Source organism: Molothrus ater, chromosome 3 (genome assembly GCF_012460135.2).
Source record: "Molothrus ater isolate BHLD 08-10-18 breed brown headed cowbird chromosome 3, BPBGC_Mater_1.1, whole genome shotgun sequence".
NCBI classification, from domain to species: domain Eukaryota; kingdom Metazoa; phylum Chordata; class Aves; order Passeriformes; family Icteridae; genus Molothrus; species Molothrus ater.
In genome coordinates, this window is record NC_050480.2 from 35,001,724 (window position 1) to 35,018,574 (window position 16,851).

Genomic DNA, 16,851 nt, shown 5'->3' on the forward strand with positions numbered 1-16,851 from the left:
TGTGATTTTATTTTTCCTCATTTGAGAAGATAAAGGAGGCATTTCTTTTTACTCTGTGCCTTCTGGCTATTTTCACATTTGCATCTCTATACAGTGGTACTACATTAGAGGAGAGATTAAAAATCCTCTTTAATTACACTTCTTGTCACCTGTTGGTGCACTTGCTCTTCACAGCAATTGCAGATCCATTATTAATCTCATGGTGCAGAAAAGGATAAAGGTCATTCCACTATTTCTAAAAGGAAATAACAATGGCCTGTTTCTAAAGGGAGCATCAATGAGTACTGAAAGGATTTGATGGGGAATATAGGGTCAGCAAGGAAAATATTCACCTTAGAAGGAGGAATGAAGTCCAAATACCTCACAGACACCATGGAGTTCCCATTATTTATTGCATTAATTTTGGCAGTCTTTATTGCACTTTCATTAAACTTACTTTGTGTGTGCTCTAAAGAAATAAGGATTTGACCAAGGTAATAGTCTATTTTGGAGCAGAGAACTAAACAGTGCTAATACTAATTGAACAGTACTGCATATTTCTCTTTGGCCATCCAAAACCACAGATTTTTGTGGTGGACTTCAAATAGGCAGCTGCTTAAAAAATTAAATGCAAAATGCATCTTGTGAGATGAAAAAGATAACAAATTGTTTGGTACGTAATAAGGTTAACGTTAAAGGAGGACAATCTGATAGAAAAAGGTAGAGAGATTTAGTTGTTGTGGGCTGAGGTTTGGTTTTGAGGTTTATTGTTTTTACTTCAGTCAGAACATCTGAAAGGTATTTGAAAATCATGGCTAATCACAGCTGGATGAGAATTTGGTCTAGTATAATGAAAAAGTTGGTGAGTCTGCCAAACCAAGTCAAATGTTTTAGATCCTCTGAACCTGTATTATACTTGCCCTAGTCAAATTGGGAAAGTGTGTGAAACAGTGCAGGTCATTACCAGTTACATTTAAAACAAGAGGGAAAAGGAAAACACAGAAAACTGAAGGCCAGGCAACCCAAAATTCCTGGTAAAAACTAGTCTGTAGATAAATAGATAAAAGAGACAGGGTAGGGATTGTCAGGACAACAGCTGGATGTGAAACCAGACTCAAAACTCTTGAGTGGTTCACTAGGAGCAGGAGGGTTTTCCAATGGGAAGTAGAGACTGAATTTTAAAAACAAATTTATTTTTTTAAATAAAAAGGACAAAATCTATTTCATTTATTTATTGTTGGTTAATGAAACACAAGATGCTGTATAGACTGTGAAATAATATGGCATATACAAAAAAGATTAGATGCCGAATGGTGCAGTTCTGCCTGGTTTAAAAGTTTAAAAAAAAATTAAGTATATACTTCTAGTGTTTACTTTGGTGAAATAGTAATGGTTTTTTGCCAAAGTGAATTGTCTTGGTAGACTAATATCTTCAGTAATGTTCTGGCTCAAATACTGCTGGATTTTTAAACTTGGATGAAGTTGCCAATACTTTGGAGATAAGGTTAGAATTCAGTATTTTTCTCAAAGCATGGAAGACATGACTAGACCTGTTAGAATGCCAGACCACAGCCCTGTGTTACAGGTTTGGAGATTTTTTTTTTTCTCCCCCTGCAGTTTTTAATTTCTCTCATGCACTAGAGGCTTCTCATAAGTGTCCTGGCAATGCATGATTGGCTGTGCCAGTACCCAATATCGGTACTGTTTCAGATGTCTGTGCCCTATTGACATGCCTATGGCTAACCTGATGACAACATGTATTTTTTCCTCTGATGGACTGACAGAGACCACTGGGATTTAAACACATTCCTCTGTTATGAAGAACATGTATTGCTTCCAAGGATTGTTTCACAATTTCATCAAGAAAATCTGTCACTGTTTTCGAGCATAGCCACCACCCTCTGTGGCCCCAGCTCCTCCTTTGTTGTCCTGGTATTTTCCAGTAGTAGGACTGCAGGATGTTAAAAAGCAGCACTGCTTAATTTCTAGGAGCTAAGAGAAAGAAGGGGGATAGCCTTGTAGAAAATCACAGAACCAATCAAACACTAAAACACATGACCTGATGGAGAAAAATTAAAATTTAAAGAAAGGCATACAATTTATTTGTAAGAGAGGATGTAGGCAAGGGCACCCTGAGGTGTCCTGAGGATGACTCCTCTTAGCAAGAAATTTGTATACTGGAGGATGGAAAAAAAATGTAGGACATGAGACCTTGAAGATGAGAAATGTAATGAAGCTTAGGGGATGCTTCCTTTCCATTTCTTTGTTGTTTCTGTCTAACCTGAATTACCCCTTCCATGATTTTTGCTGTGTTATAGTCAATCACACTGTGGAATTGTTTAATAGGTAGGTTGCATTTCCTCTATTACTGGTGGTTTTAAAGAAAATATTAAGACAGGGATGTATAAGGTAGAGCTGAATTTGGGTTTTCTCAGCATCCCAAGTATCTTTTAATTTCTTTTACAGTCTGCAGTTGCCACAAAATAGTATTTCATTCCTTTAAGCCGTGAAAATATTTTTAAGTAATTGTATAAATAAATGCCTTCATTTACAAATAATAGTTTCAGTTTTATTTTAATTCTTGTTTCTCTGTTTCTGGATCACCTTTTTAGAATATGCACAACCAAAAGGCTTTCAGAACAGTTCTGTAATTCTGTTAATAGGGAATATGCTGCAATATAATGTACTGCAGTAATAAGGAACATGCTGCTTAGGGAAACTAAGCAGTGCAACCTGAAGGGTAAGAATCCAAATAGTTTTTTCTACCTAGCTTGTTTTTATATGCTTGCAAGGAAGCAACAGCATACAGTTGCCTTATAACATCATTATGGGCCAATCCCAATGACATGTAACCTTCTCTTTTTTTAAGCTCTATCAGCTCAGCTTTGGAAAAATAGAAATCTTTTCTGTTTTTTGTTTATACAGACATAGGATTCAAATTTATCTGTTTCCTTCCCTTTCATTTAATAGAAAGTTCACAGCACTTACACAAGTTCCTTCCAAGGCTCTGGTACAAATACTTCTTTATACTGAAGGAACATTTGAAGTCCTGGAATCATTAACCTTTTAATCCTTTGAACAACAGAAAATTGTTTGGAATCTTGCTTCTGGTTTGGTAGAGCTGGAATTTCTGATACTACAGAAGAAAATGCCCCAACTTGCTGACAGAGGCTGATGCCCTGAGGCATCTCGTGCTTGGTGTGACCATGTGCAGAACTGCTGCCTTGCAAGGGATGGTTTGCCAGACTTGCATGTGTTTCTGAGCTGTTCCAGGACTTGAATTAAAGAAAACCATAAGTATTAGGAAACTACAGAAATCTCAATAACAGAATTTTTACTTTGGAATAGTTCAGCCCATAGAACTAATATGCATTTCATTAGATTTACATGTAGGAGGTAAAATACCTTTGAAAACTAATGTTTGACAAAGTAGATTGTGTCCCTTTGCAGTTCAGATTGGTGATTAAGGCTTGAGAAATGATCACTGTTTGTGTAGTGTGAGGCTGTGGGGTTTAGTGCCACCTTTGTGGGCTCTCCCCCCCCAGGACAAAAAGGCTGTGGCCATGTAGAGCTAAATTTATGTCAGAACTATTTTTCTTTTAACTCTGTGGCAGGAACTTTAATGCCAAATCAAGTCAATTGTAGTCATGCTTGACTTTATATAGAGGCAGAGATGTCATTTGTTCTTCCACTGCCAGCAAAACCCCTGCATCTTTCTGGAGACCATCCCCTCTGTCCTGGCTTCTTTCACAGATGGGCAGCTGTGTGTCAGTGCTTGGGCTGGATTGATCTTGTATTACTGTGTTATCTGAGAGCTAGCAGACATTGACTTCATGCTCACAAAGCCATGGCCTGTGTCTCATGCCCATTGCTTTGTTGTGGTAGTCTGCATCACAAACAGGATTTGGAGTCTCAGATATGTTTAACTGCTTTGTGCTATGAGGTTTTGGCAGTTTGAATTCCTTTGTGATACACTTAAGCTTGAAGAGTCCTACCTGCAGTTTTCTCTTTTTTGGCAGAACAATGAATTCATGAACTTAGGAAAAGATGCATTTATTTAATGTTAGCTTTATGTTCTTTTATCCCTTGGTGACTGTCACACTAACATCAATAAGGCAATAAAATTGGCACTTAAAAAAAAAAGACAAGAAAAAAAGGGCAATTGAATGACCTTTCAGCATATTGTGGTGGAAGAAATGCATTACTAGAATTTCACTGTGTGTTGCTCACTTAGGCTTCCACCTGGAGTATCTAAAGCTACAGTTCTTCATTTTAGTGCTTGTTTTGCCTTGACTCAGTCTCAAGACTGGAGTCTTACAGCTGGTTCTAACAAAAGTAATCCTTGTCTTGTAGCTGAATGCATAGGCTTAGGTCTATAGTTTAGTCTGGATATAAACACTTACTATAAGGGTGAATGTTAAAAATACACACATAGTGAAATTCTACAGTGGTTTTCATTGTAGGAAAAAAACATGCTGTTTCCCTTCAAGATTTGCAGTTACTTGCATAGTCTTGTTTGAACATTTAAAAATAACAATAATTAATGGGAGATTGTTTCTACTTCTGATGAGGCAGGAATTCATATCTACTCTTCAGGTATGGGGGAATCAGTAAAAATCTGGAAAGCTGCAGTCAAAACAGTGAAGCCAGAAGCAAATGGATTAAAGGCCTTTTGAGTTGTGTTGGCACTTTTCCTTTTTGAGAAGGTTTTTAAACTAACAGCTTGAGCTGCATAAACTTGAAATATTTCTCAAGTGTTTGTTTATGTGAATTGCTTTCTAATGAGGTCATAGCTGTTTTCCCGGACACAGTGGTATTTCCTCCTCTTGCTTTTATTTTTTATGCTGCTTTCTACATTATGCCTTGAAGACAGAACAGACATGTGAAAATCAAACATTGCTTTGGATACTTCCAAGTTTCAACTCTAATGCTTTACGATCATTTCAAATAACTCAAGGCTGGAGCACAATAAATGTTGAAAGAAGTGCTTGAAATGCTTTAGAGTTTTAAAGAAAAACTGTGTCATTGTCAAGAGAAACTCAGCTTTTAGCTCCCAAAAGTTAAGGGAATTGTGGTGGATTGAAAGGAATCTGAAAATGCTGATTTTTCATTTAAATGTATTTCATCTCCCATGTGAGACTGATCACTAAGCAAAAGAAAAATCACCTGACTATAAAGTGGGCACAGTTTTCAACTCTCGGTGGCTAGGCATTGCATGTATAAGTAAATAGTCTTTACCATCTGTTCTATAGAAATCAGAAACATGGACAATTGTCCCTTCTTTTCTTTGCTGTTTGCTTCAAATGCAATGAAACATGGTGGGTTTATTACAGCATTTGATAATGTTGCTGAAGTAAATAGCTTCCTGTTTGTAGAACCTTTGTTTTTTCAGACTGCTAGATTTACAACTTCTGAAAGGAACAGACTGATGGACTAGATACTGCTGTCCTTTGGGTGGCTGCTTTCACAAATTTTGGGCTAGTGTCATAGGAGGCCAAAATTTTATTCTGAAGTGGCGAGGAGGGAGAGGGCTTAAGTAATTGAGTAATATAATGATGATAGTGTGAAGTCATGATTTCCTAATGACTAATGTGGAGTACTATAGCTGAACATAAATTTGGAGTGTTTTTCCTACAGTGTCTTGAGTCACAATGATTCAGCCCTAAGCCATGGAGCTGCACAGTGTTGTGGAAGTGGGGGGATCAGTTGGCTGGTTGAACTGAGTGAGCTTTGAAAATGAAATGAAATGGGCAAAATGAAAGAAAAATCAACTGTCTCTTTTATATCTGTTTTTGTTAGTAGCAACATAAACTATTTCCTGTTTAGCAGTATCTGTAAGATAGGTGATGGAGGAGGGTTCATAAATGTGGGGTAACAGCAAGGTCAAAACCTCTATGAAGGCCTTGTGATATAGACATGCTGTGTAGATCTTCTTCATAATCTGGAACCAAATATCTTTGGTATAAAATAATAATAATAATGATGATGAGAAAAAGCTGATTAAATCTGCAGACTGTTTCATTGGTTTAATTAGCATCTTTTTTTCCTTTTTTTGAATGTTAACAAAGTAAATGAGCAATGTTCTTCCCAAAACACTTCAAAATTTTGAGAAGCTCTTAGTTTCCCACAAAGTTTGGCTTTAATTCTATGTCAAGGCTCTGCTGTAGATGGAGGCATACAAGAATTACCTGTCTTATGTTTTTGAAACACTAAAGTGATCATGTAACTATTATTACAATTGAGTTTTTTTTTTTTTGTGAGGAGTATGGTTGTGAACTGGCTATTACACCTCCAGGTTGCTTGAAAAAAGAAGTGTTCAGTTCTGCTTAACAGATCATGCAATCACAAAATGTTTGGGTTTTGGTTGGTTGGTTGATTGGTTTTTTTAACCTATCAATTGGACAGCTTTAGTGCAATTTATCTACCTGAGTACCAAGTGCTACAGAGAGGAAGATTGCACTTAAGAAACATCAGAAACTGACTTCTTAAAACAGAAAAACATATTGTTTCATGTGCTGAAACTTGAAGTAGCTTCAGGTTCATTGAGAATGAAAAATATTTAGCACCTACAAAAAAATACCACCACTGCAGCCTTTTTCCAGGATTTTAATTTTTCTAAATTGAGACTTATAATTGTAGACAGTTGCTCTGAAGGGTCTTTTGAGCAGCATTTTATTTTCTTCCATTGTTGAACAGAAAATAAATTACACCATGTCCTAAAAAAGAAATTGTATTTGAGTTTACAAAATGAAAGAAAAATCAACTCTCTCTTTTATATTTGTTTTTGTCAGTAGCAACATAAGCTTAACTATTTCCTGTTTAATGAAATCTGTAAAACACTTTTTTTCTTTTTCTTCTTTCAGAGGTGAAGCCAACTTGCATATTTAACAGCATGGAGTATTATGATGGAGACATGTTTCGGATGGATGCTTGTCGATTTTGTCGGTGCCAAGGGGGAGTCTCCATTTGTTTCTCTGCCCAGTGTGGTGAGCTACACTGTGACAGGTACTATGTGCCAGAAGGAGAGTGCTGCCCAGTCTGTGAAGGTACAGTCTCTTGTTAATCCTCTCTGCTTTTAATTCCGCTGCTTTTTTTCTATTCGCCTGTTCAATGGAAATGAGCAATGAGCCCACTGAGCTTTTGTTCTTCTGGAGTTTGCTGATTCTTCCATAACTCAGTTTATTTCTACATTTGTGCCTGAATGTGCTGTCATGTTCTTTGCAGTGCTTCTCTGACCTGGACACTACTTCTTAGACATGGTCAGGTGTGCAGTGCTTTTTGGGGGGCCTTCTCGACAAATGACATAAAAAGCTGGTTTTAATTTCAGTACAGAAATATAGACAGGTATCTCCAGAGATGCAGTTGTGACCCTGAGACAAATTTTGATTGCTTTGCAACCTCCTTCTTATTCTGTTCAGCTAGAGTGATGCACACAATTTCTTTCCTCTACAATTACAGTGAAGCAATGGGGCAGCAATCCGATGTCAATGTTTTTCTCATCCTCCTTTTCTCTGCTGAGAGCTTTGCTAGGCCTGCAGTCCTCCTAAAAAAAGCTCTGTGGGAGCCTATCACATTGACCCTCTTGCTTATGCTAGAAAGTATTGGAGTAGTCTTCTGCCAGAATACAACCAGAATTCCAGCAGCAGAAGATAGGGGTGGTGCTGGGCACTTGGATCTTGCCTCAGTGAGGATAAGGTTATGGCCACCAGGGAGGGAAAAGGCCTGTGAAACACTTTTAGTCCCTTAGTTTAAATGTGGAATTAGGAATATCTTCTCAATAAGTGAAATCACCTGGAAATCTGAAATCTCCTCAGAGGAGAGGAGTTTAGTAATTACTGAGAATTTCAAACACTTTTCTGCCTCCTTAACATCATTACTCCTGTAGTTCTTTGCAGGAGCAAATAAGCCAGAAGATCCGATATAGCTGTGTTTTATTCCAAGCAGAGAATTAGAAAGTAAAATATCTCATAAAAATACATCTCATAGAGGCAGCTGTAAGAGCTGGACTGTCTCACTCAGCACAGGATCTGGTGAAAAATGGCTTGTTTTGTTGCAAGCTACTGAAAGCTTCAGAGATTTAAACCCAAAATCTGGATAAGAAAATATCAGGTGGGAAAGTTTGGAAGTAATTTTTAAAGAGTATTTTTAATTCTTTTATGTTTTGGTGTATATTTTACGTATTTTAGTGTCAGTTTGTATCAGGTTGACACATGGTGTTCACATTAGAGAAACTGAAATGCGAATGTTGTAGATTTAAGTGTTCCAGAGAGGTACCAATCCATGTTTGCCCTGAGTTTAAGACCTGGACTAGACATTCATTGCTGATTATACTTGAAGGCAGGATCCTAGATTTTTGGTCTTTCCTGGTGCAGTTGCACCTACACTTACAAGGGCCTTCATGCTCTAAGGAAAAAAAAAAATAATCTGTGCTATACTGTCATTTAATGACAGATTGAAAAATCCAGAGAAGTCATGTCTGGTGGGGTGAATCCCGCCCCCCAAGTAAGTGCAGATCCACTCCTGAAGAAACTCTGTTGTATGAGCTGCTGACTTCATAGAATATATAAAATCTCTTGGGTTCATTGCCTATAATTACTATTTTTTTCTCATATATGAATATTCCAAGATTTGGCATTATGAAATCATTGTGACAATATATATAGATATTTTAATAATATTATATTTTATAAATATATCTATATATCTGCTCTCTCTGTCCTGTCTTATTCAGATATAGGTGCTGATTTTCCACATTGGACTTGTAGATCTAGATATGTCCCTTATCCTCTTTGATGATTTAAATATTCAGCTGCCTTATTATTTATCAATAAACTGTTCTGTCAAATCATCATACCACAATAAAATTTGATTTCTCCGTTTTTGCAACGTTTCAGTCAGACTAGCAAGAAAACCTGATAACATTTCATTTCAGGTTGATGAGTTTCTGTGCATTAGTCTGCAGTGGAAATTTCTTCTTTAAGACAGGTCCTTAGTAAGAATAAAATGGATAATGTTATGTAATTATTGAGTAGTCTTTTATTTTTCTAGTAAAGACTGTGGCTTAATACTAAGTTACAGGGTCTTTCATCAAACCACCTGGTGCTATATGTCTTGCTTCTTTCTGTTGTGTATTCTTCTGATAGGGGTTATGGCACTAAATGAAGGAAGACTGACTTCTGAATTCTGAACAATTGGATAGTAAGACACAAGGTGTCTTTTACTAGAAATCTCTCTTGATTTAGTGGCATTCTTTTAAGTGAGCCTAGACAGCTGGCTCCATTAATATATTAGAATTGTCCTGGTTCCTTTAAACACTCAAAAAAAAAAAAAAAAAAAAAAGATGGCTCTGATCCCTTTTTAAATAACTTGGGTAAAGTTGACCCTTAGATTGACAAGGTCATGTATTTTAAATGGGCAGAACATATCAGCCCACCTGTTCATGCTTTTCTAGTTGTTGAAGAAGTGGCATTTTTTTCTACCTGCTCTTCTTCTGTTGAGTATTTCATGGCTTGTTGTCAAGGTGATTAGTTGCTTCCTACAAATATTTAATTGATTCTAGAAATATCAAAAAAAACCATTGTTTTTTTTTGTAAGAATTCTAAAATGGCAAGTACTGAATTTGGTGTGAGTTGTGTAGTACAGGCAGAAGCCCTTCTTGGCTTAACTCCAGGAGGAGTTCTTTCCCAAAGTTCTGTAGGCTATATCAGCATTAGGAGATGTAATTTATAGCTTTAAATGCTACTGACCTTTTAAGGGTACCAGGAACTTTGTGCTTTGAGTTGCATAGAAAACTATGGCGAGTAGCACAAGTCCTGTATGCCTTTTCTGTGCTTTTTCTGTATTCCACTGTCAATCAGAATCCTGTACATATGTTGAATGATAAAATTCACTTCATTTCTTTGTGTATGATTTGATTTTTGGCTAGGTCAAATCAGTTTTTTACAGATGCAAGATCATCCTAAAACATCAAAGGTGCAAAGTTAAGAATTTAGGTAGCATTTTAATTTTTAAATGCCTTATTTCACAACTATCTGGTTTTGGACTTAATCAGAATTTTACTAAAATTCTGAATATCAGTACAGCTCAGGATGGGGATAACATTGTGTGCCTTTACACTCCAAGTGTTTGGAGTGTCATAAAGTGGCTTTGAATAAGACAACAGCTACTGGCACTGCCACAGGTTTTATCTGCATTAAAAATGCATTGCCTTCCTTCCAAAGAGGACTGCTGAAACTCCAAAGAAACAATCCAAGTTTCTTTCAAGCCTTTTTTTCCTTCAGATAGGACATCTTATTTCTCCCAAGTCCTTCCATCTTAACACTCCTGGGAAATTAACTTATAATAAATCACTTGTTCTTATTTGGTGTCTGCTAAAATAGATGTTTTCAGGTATATTTATTGCTTTTAATATATTAAATTTGCTTTACTATGTAATTTGTAGTGTTGCTTGCTTTGCAAACCTGACCTACTTACTGTACGTTCTCAGACACTTCATTTCTGAGCCTGACAGTTACCTTTTCTTAGCCACCATGATAATCTGTATACATTCACATAATGTATATATCTTTTTAACTATTCATATCAGTGCAACTTATCACACCTCTGGAGTACTATTATTTCTGAAGACTAAAAGCTGCTTTTATTTCAAGTAATGGGGTAGCCTATACAGACTTGCGTGGAACTTGAGGAGAAATCTTACACAAAGTATGCTTCCTAAAATTCTGTTATTTAAATACCCAGATCTTAATTTGACTGCTAGCAGGTAAGTGAGACTTGTGGCTTTCAAGGGGCACAAAAACTTCAACTGAAATGCAATTGGAAACTGACCCTGTTCAAAAAGGTAGTATATCTCCAAAATTAGGATGAGGTGTCTCAGGTCGGCTGTCTGTCTCTGCCCGGAGATGCGTGGGATGGTGCTGAGGCAGCCCGCGCTCCAAAGAATGAGTCTGGACTCTTCACTTTTCGGTCTTCAGGTTGTTTATTTTTTCTGATCTACAAAATTTTCTTTCTGCCCAGCCAAGGTCTGCGCAGCAAGGCAGCCACAAGCACTCTGACTGCCCCTGAGGCGGTGTCGTCATTATATACTACAAACTACGTATATCATATTTACTTTTTAATTCCCAATACCTATCACCTGTGTTAGACAGTGCACTTCTACTCTAAACCAATCCCCAAGTGCCAACATCACAGCAAAAAATGGAGGACAAGAAGAAGGATGAGACACGCCCTGATTCCTCCATCTTTTCTCCATAACCCCTATACCAAAAAAACCCAAAATCTATATTTCCACCCTGTAAATACTACTAAATAATTCTTGCACCATTCAAACCCGTGTGGCTCTCATGTCCTCATACACAGGTGGCAATTTGCTGGAAGGATCAAAGTCAAGCCACCAGGTGTTCCAGGCAACATGCCAGGATCTCTGAGCCCCCCGAGAGGGTTCTCGGCAACTCTGGACATCCAGAGAGATGTGCTGAGTACCCACAGAGGTGCAGCTTAAAGCACTCTTCCTGTTCCAGCAACAAATGTGCCAGAGGCCTCACCTTTGTTCATAGTGCAAAAGAGTGTTGCAGTGCTGACAGGAGTCATTCCAGTGGGTCATTTAGAAATGTTGGTACAAAAAAAGAATCAACAGATCCAAGAACCATTTTGTCCTGAAGAACGAAACCAAAAAAATTAAAGCATTAATTATAACACACATTCTCTTGCAATTGCTCTCATTTCAGACCCACTTTATCCAGTCAATAACCCTGCTGGCTGCTATGCCAATGGGCAGATCCAAGCTCACGGGGACCGCTGGCGGGAGGACGACTGCACGTTCTGCCAGTGCATCAATGGGGATCCGCACTGCGTGGCCACCGCCTGTGGGCAGAGCTGCCTCAACCCTGTCAAGGTCCCTGGGGAGTGCTGCCCTGTCTGTGAAGGTAGGAGTGCTATTCCCCCTCCTCTGGATTTGGTCTGTCATGGTTGCTGCTTCCCTGGCAATTGTTGGTTCACTTTAAATTTTGGAGGATTGAAGAAGCTGGTGTGGCATTGGTTGGTTACTGAATAATTACAGAGGGCAGAAAACATCAACGTGGTTTAACTACGCCTGTATGCTGGCAATCCCTGGCACTCTTTTGGCATAAAGAGGTGGTTAAGATCAGCATTATTTACTAATTTTTCTCTTAGCTTTGCTTAAGCCTTATTGATAAATATGGGAGAAGTTAGAAGGTCAAAATGTTTGTTATTATAGGTATTATTGTTAATTGGATTATTCATGTTTACTTCTTCATCACTGTCATTTAGTTGCAACTAAAAATCGCTTTGTACAACATAGTTGGATATTGGACATAATTATTTCAATGAAACTTACAAAAAGGGATATTACCTGGGAGATAGATTAACTCTTCAACTCTTTACAATTATTTTTCATTTGTTTGTGGAAATACATGTATATGGTATAACTGACTGAGATTTAACCTAACTATAAGGTAAAGTGCTTGCCCAGCCTGACGATGGAAATGTGAAGACTTGCAAACTGAGACATTAAAAGATATTTTGAATTGCATATGTAAATGTGCATTTAGAGCTGCATTTTATGGAGTAACTGTTCATCAGGAAAAACACCAGATAAATTTAGAAACGGTTCTTCTAGACCTAGAGCTATCTTCACAGTACACAAATACTTTTGGGTGCTCAGGGAGTTGGCACTTACAGGTTTTTCTCATTCCATCTCTGGTTTAAAAAAAAAGAATTTTGGTATATCTACATGTATCTTGGGGCCCTTCTTAGTTTGCAGTATCCATCCAAGTTAGCTCACTGGGATACTTAGTTTTTAGGATAAATCTGAGGAGCATAAGGATTTCTTACAGGTGCTCTTTAACTCCAGAATTCACATCACTAGGTATGAAGAAGGTGTTTGATACAATGTGTAAAAGCTGCAGTGAATTGTACAGAATTTCACTATTTGCACTGAATTAATGTCACTGTGAGGAAGCAGGTGTTATAAATGATCAAATTGGTAGCCAAATTTATAAAAAGATTTAACAAAGATTTATGAGATTGATAACAAAAAAAATAGAATTTCGAAAGACCACCACAGCCAAGACAGCATCAGCCCCAGGGTGCAGGCGCTGGGTGAACCGAGATCCGACTGACAAAGTGCCAGCGTATCCCCAGTGGTTCACGCTTCGAGCAGCCAGCTTGTATACAGTTTGTTCTGCCTGAGGCAGGGATGACCAAACGTTCCTTTGTGTCTCTTCACATGTAGAACTGGATCCATACATGTGCAGGAATAGACAAAGGTAGGTCCAGGTGTCCAGACTGATGTCTGAGCACCTCAGCAGAGCCTGTATTCATATGTAGCACAGTGACCCCAGTTCTTGAGTACAGTAGATGCAATCTTCCCAGGTGCAGGTCCCCCTGAGTGATTCAGACTTTCCATGGAAACTATCAGTCATGGCCCAGGAAGGTTTCTTTCATATTCTCCGGGAACTAATTGAATGAAAATGAGACTCTGCTCTCAGCCAGGGTGATCACAGACATACCTTAGATTTTACAATATTTTATACACATATATAGCTTGAATTATCTTTACCATATACTACACAGGTTAACTGCTGTTAATCCCCAGTGATCACCTCAGCATGGGTATCACAGAGCCTGTGCTGTCACCCCTCATTAACCAGGTTCTGAGCCAGCTTGGGAAGGCATACAGAGAGAAAGAGAGGCTGATGGAATTATTGTCAACATGTTAATACACTGAGAGGATTCTTTTCCTCTAATGAGGGAAGGATAGGCAATTGTGTTTATTTTCCTATTTTCCTCTTCTAGACTGGAGAAAATGGATGAGAGATAATTCAATTAAATGCTCATATATATATATATGTATATATTTAAGCTAATTATGGAGAACTGTGGGAAGCAAACACAGGGTCAAGTGTAGGCTTCCATCTTTCATTGCTAAAGGTTGCAACATAAATGAGCTGGTGCTTCATTAACACACCACAGTAATGTCTCTGCAGTGCTCTCAGGACACAATTTAGGTCCTCTGGACTAGGCTGCAAAATTCTGTGCAGTAACCTTTGTACTTTTAGAAGATGATGTAACTACAACTGTTTAAGTCCATACAAGTTGTTTTGGTGCTTGGGTGAGTGACATATGGAGTACAATCATACTTATGGTACAAATGGATGAAAACTGACACAATAGAATTGTGGAATCAATATTTAAATGAGGTCCTTGTGTCATCTAAATTATGTCTTATTAAAAAATAATCTGACTTCCTATTTGTTTGTCATGTTAGCCTTTGTATGATGTATGCTTAATTGTAGTCATCTAGTTTTGAGGGTATCATCTGGAAGGCAGTGATACTGAATGGTATTTTGAGGAACTTTCTAAGTTTTAAGCCTAAAAGCATCACACTTGCCTTGGTGTTTTTTGGGGTTTTTTTTGAAAGATAATGAAATTACCTAAGTTGTGAAACCTACAGTTAGTAGAAGTGCTTCTAGTTCGTGCTAGATCAAAGTTTCAGCATACTTAGGTACCAGTGGTCAGAGAACATCTGAAAACACTTGAATCCTGTCTTATTTTTTCCCTTCCCTCTCCCACAGCGAACAAATATAACCAAAACAAATTATTATGACCTATTATTGCAAATTATTTAATTCCAGGAATCGAGATATGGGATTATTTCAAGGATCAAAAAAATACTGGACTGTTAAAACACAGTAGTGAGTTCAGATGCTAGAACCCAAGATTTAAAAAATTAAGTTTGGAGGAATCTCCTCTGAATGATTTGGTCAGAAGTTATTCAGCATTTGAGACTTATTAACTTATTTTGCAATGATGACAAATTAAAAAATCTAGGAGAAATGAACCATCAAGGGTACCAGCAAATCTCTTGGAGTCATGTTTCGGGGCATCAAACCCGTCCAAGACCGTTATGCCTTGTGATGAGCAGCCTGAATAAATTATTTAGACACATGAGTGCAAGGTGTTACCTGATTTGGAGTATGAGCCCTGTGCATCTTTCTGAATCTGTTAACATTTTTCTTTGAAAGCACACATTAAAAAAATCCAAGAACATTAGGAAAAAATAACAATGTTAGATGCTGACTGTCTGCATTTAACATTAAGAATGTATATCTTAAAATTACCTTTTCTAAAAAAGGTGTTTGAGCTGATGGCAGCAGGGAGTTGTGTGTAAGCTGTAGATTTCTGGCCCACCTCCAAGGTCAGATAGCTTCATGTGTCTTAAGCCTTAAATCTGAGATTAGTAGTGTTTCTACTTGGAGTTTAATGCGTGGGGTAGGAAACAAGTACTGTCTGCTTTCATTACAATACAGCTGTCACTTGCTAACCCAGTAGGCAAGGACCTTCTTTAGATTTCTGTTCTCTGGTTTTCTCCTTGTTCTAAGGCTGAACTGGAGAAGGATGCATGCCCTGGGAAGACAGTTAAAAACTTTTACTTCCTTCGCTCAACTGATTTTTCCCGAATTTTAGTTTTATCATTTTAATGACAACCCAGTTCCATCTAAAATGCTATTTTGTTTCTGCCATCATCCAGACACCTGACATCTCTATTCTCTTAAACAGGAGCTGCATGGATCAATGCTCCTTCCCATTTTAAATCAGCTTCTCACTCTTTTTCCTGAGCATTGTTTCTGTTGATGAAGTTCTGCTGCTGATGCATCAGATCTAAAGCAGAAAGAAGAATGGGACCTGCTGAAAACCCCCTACTATCTTAGTCAGTTTAGTGGCTGATAGACCAGTTCAGGCCCATATTTCTATTTAGAAATAAGTACTGGGTAAAGAATAATAAGGAAGACACTTTATATGCTTATCACTATTTTTAAGCATGCATTTATTTCTCATTGGATTTCTATTTACATTTGAAAGAGAACCCGCTTCCAGCAGCCAGCTTCAATTGTGTGAGCTTACTTTAAGCATGTCAGATATAAGCTCTTTAATATGCAAACCAAAGCATTTAGTCAAAGATATTTCTATCGTATATTTTGGTTTGAGTGTTGAGGGATACAGGAATTTGTGAGACAAATTTAGGATTTGATGAGAAAATTCTAATCAAAACTGCTTGTGGATCTGGCCTGGCTGTGGCTCATCCAGAGTAAAAGGTAATTAGTATCAGTCACTCCTGACTCTTCCTCTCTGACTTTGATCTAAATGTTGCTGTACCTACACTTCTGCCAATTCAGTTATTTCTTGGCTGGTTTATAATCAGTTGCAATGAAGGACATATTTGTTCCTCTAGATAAGTTTACATTCCAGCAGCTTCATAAGGATAAATTTTTTCTTGGATTAAGTTAAAAAAATTTTGCTGCCAGAGATCGCATATAACATACTAAAAATTCCATGTACAAAGATTCTTGAAATATGAGCACAGTATGTCAGCACACAGATGTATTCAGCCTTTGAATACAGTAAATTCAGAACAAACTAGAATATTCCCATTCACTCATGAAGAAAATCCTGATGTTCTTGCTACCACAGTGAGAAAACCAGGCTGTGAGTATTGTAGAGACTAAAGTTACATAAAATCAGCTGTTGACACTTGTCTAAATTAGAGACCAAGATGGAGCAATTGTGATATTTCAGTTACTTTACAGAACTGATTTGTATCTGTTCTCCTTTTTAATTCTCCCTAACATGGTGCTGTATGTGTATCCATGGTGTATAACCTATATGTGCTATGCAGTACACGTCCCTATGTTGATTGGATGCCCAGATTGGTTTGCAATGTATAATTTTCTGAATGCTTGCCTTGGGTTTGCTGGACCTGGGGGAGATGGTAACAGCCACTGCCCTCATTTCAGTCTTGCTGCTGCTGCTGGAAAGGGAGGCTGAGTGAGGTGCTTGAAATGCTTTACACTG

General features: G+C 37.7%; 1 protein-coding gene across 1 annotated transcript in view; it reads left to right on the top strand.

The window, feature by feature from the left end:
- Positions 1-16,851, top strand: part of CRIM1 (cysteine rich transmembrane BMP regulator 1) — a 175,289-nt gene that overhangs the window by 110,956 nt on the left and 47,482 nt on the right. Inside the window, exons 6-7 of the mRNA XM_036380356.2 lie at positions 6,843-7,025; positions 11,706-11,903. Of these exons, the coding sequence (XP_036236249.1) occupies positions 6,843-7,025; positions 11,706-11,903 (381 nt within the window). The remainder of the gene's footprint in view (positions 1-6,842; positions 7,026-11,705; positions 11,904-16,851) is intronic.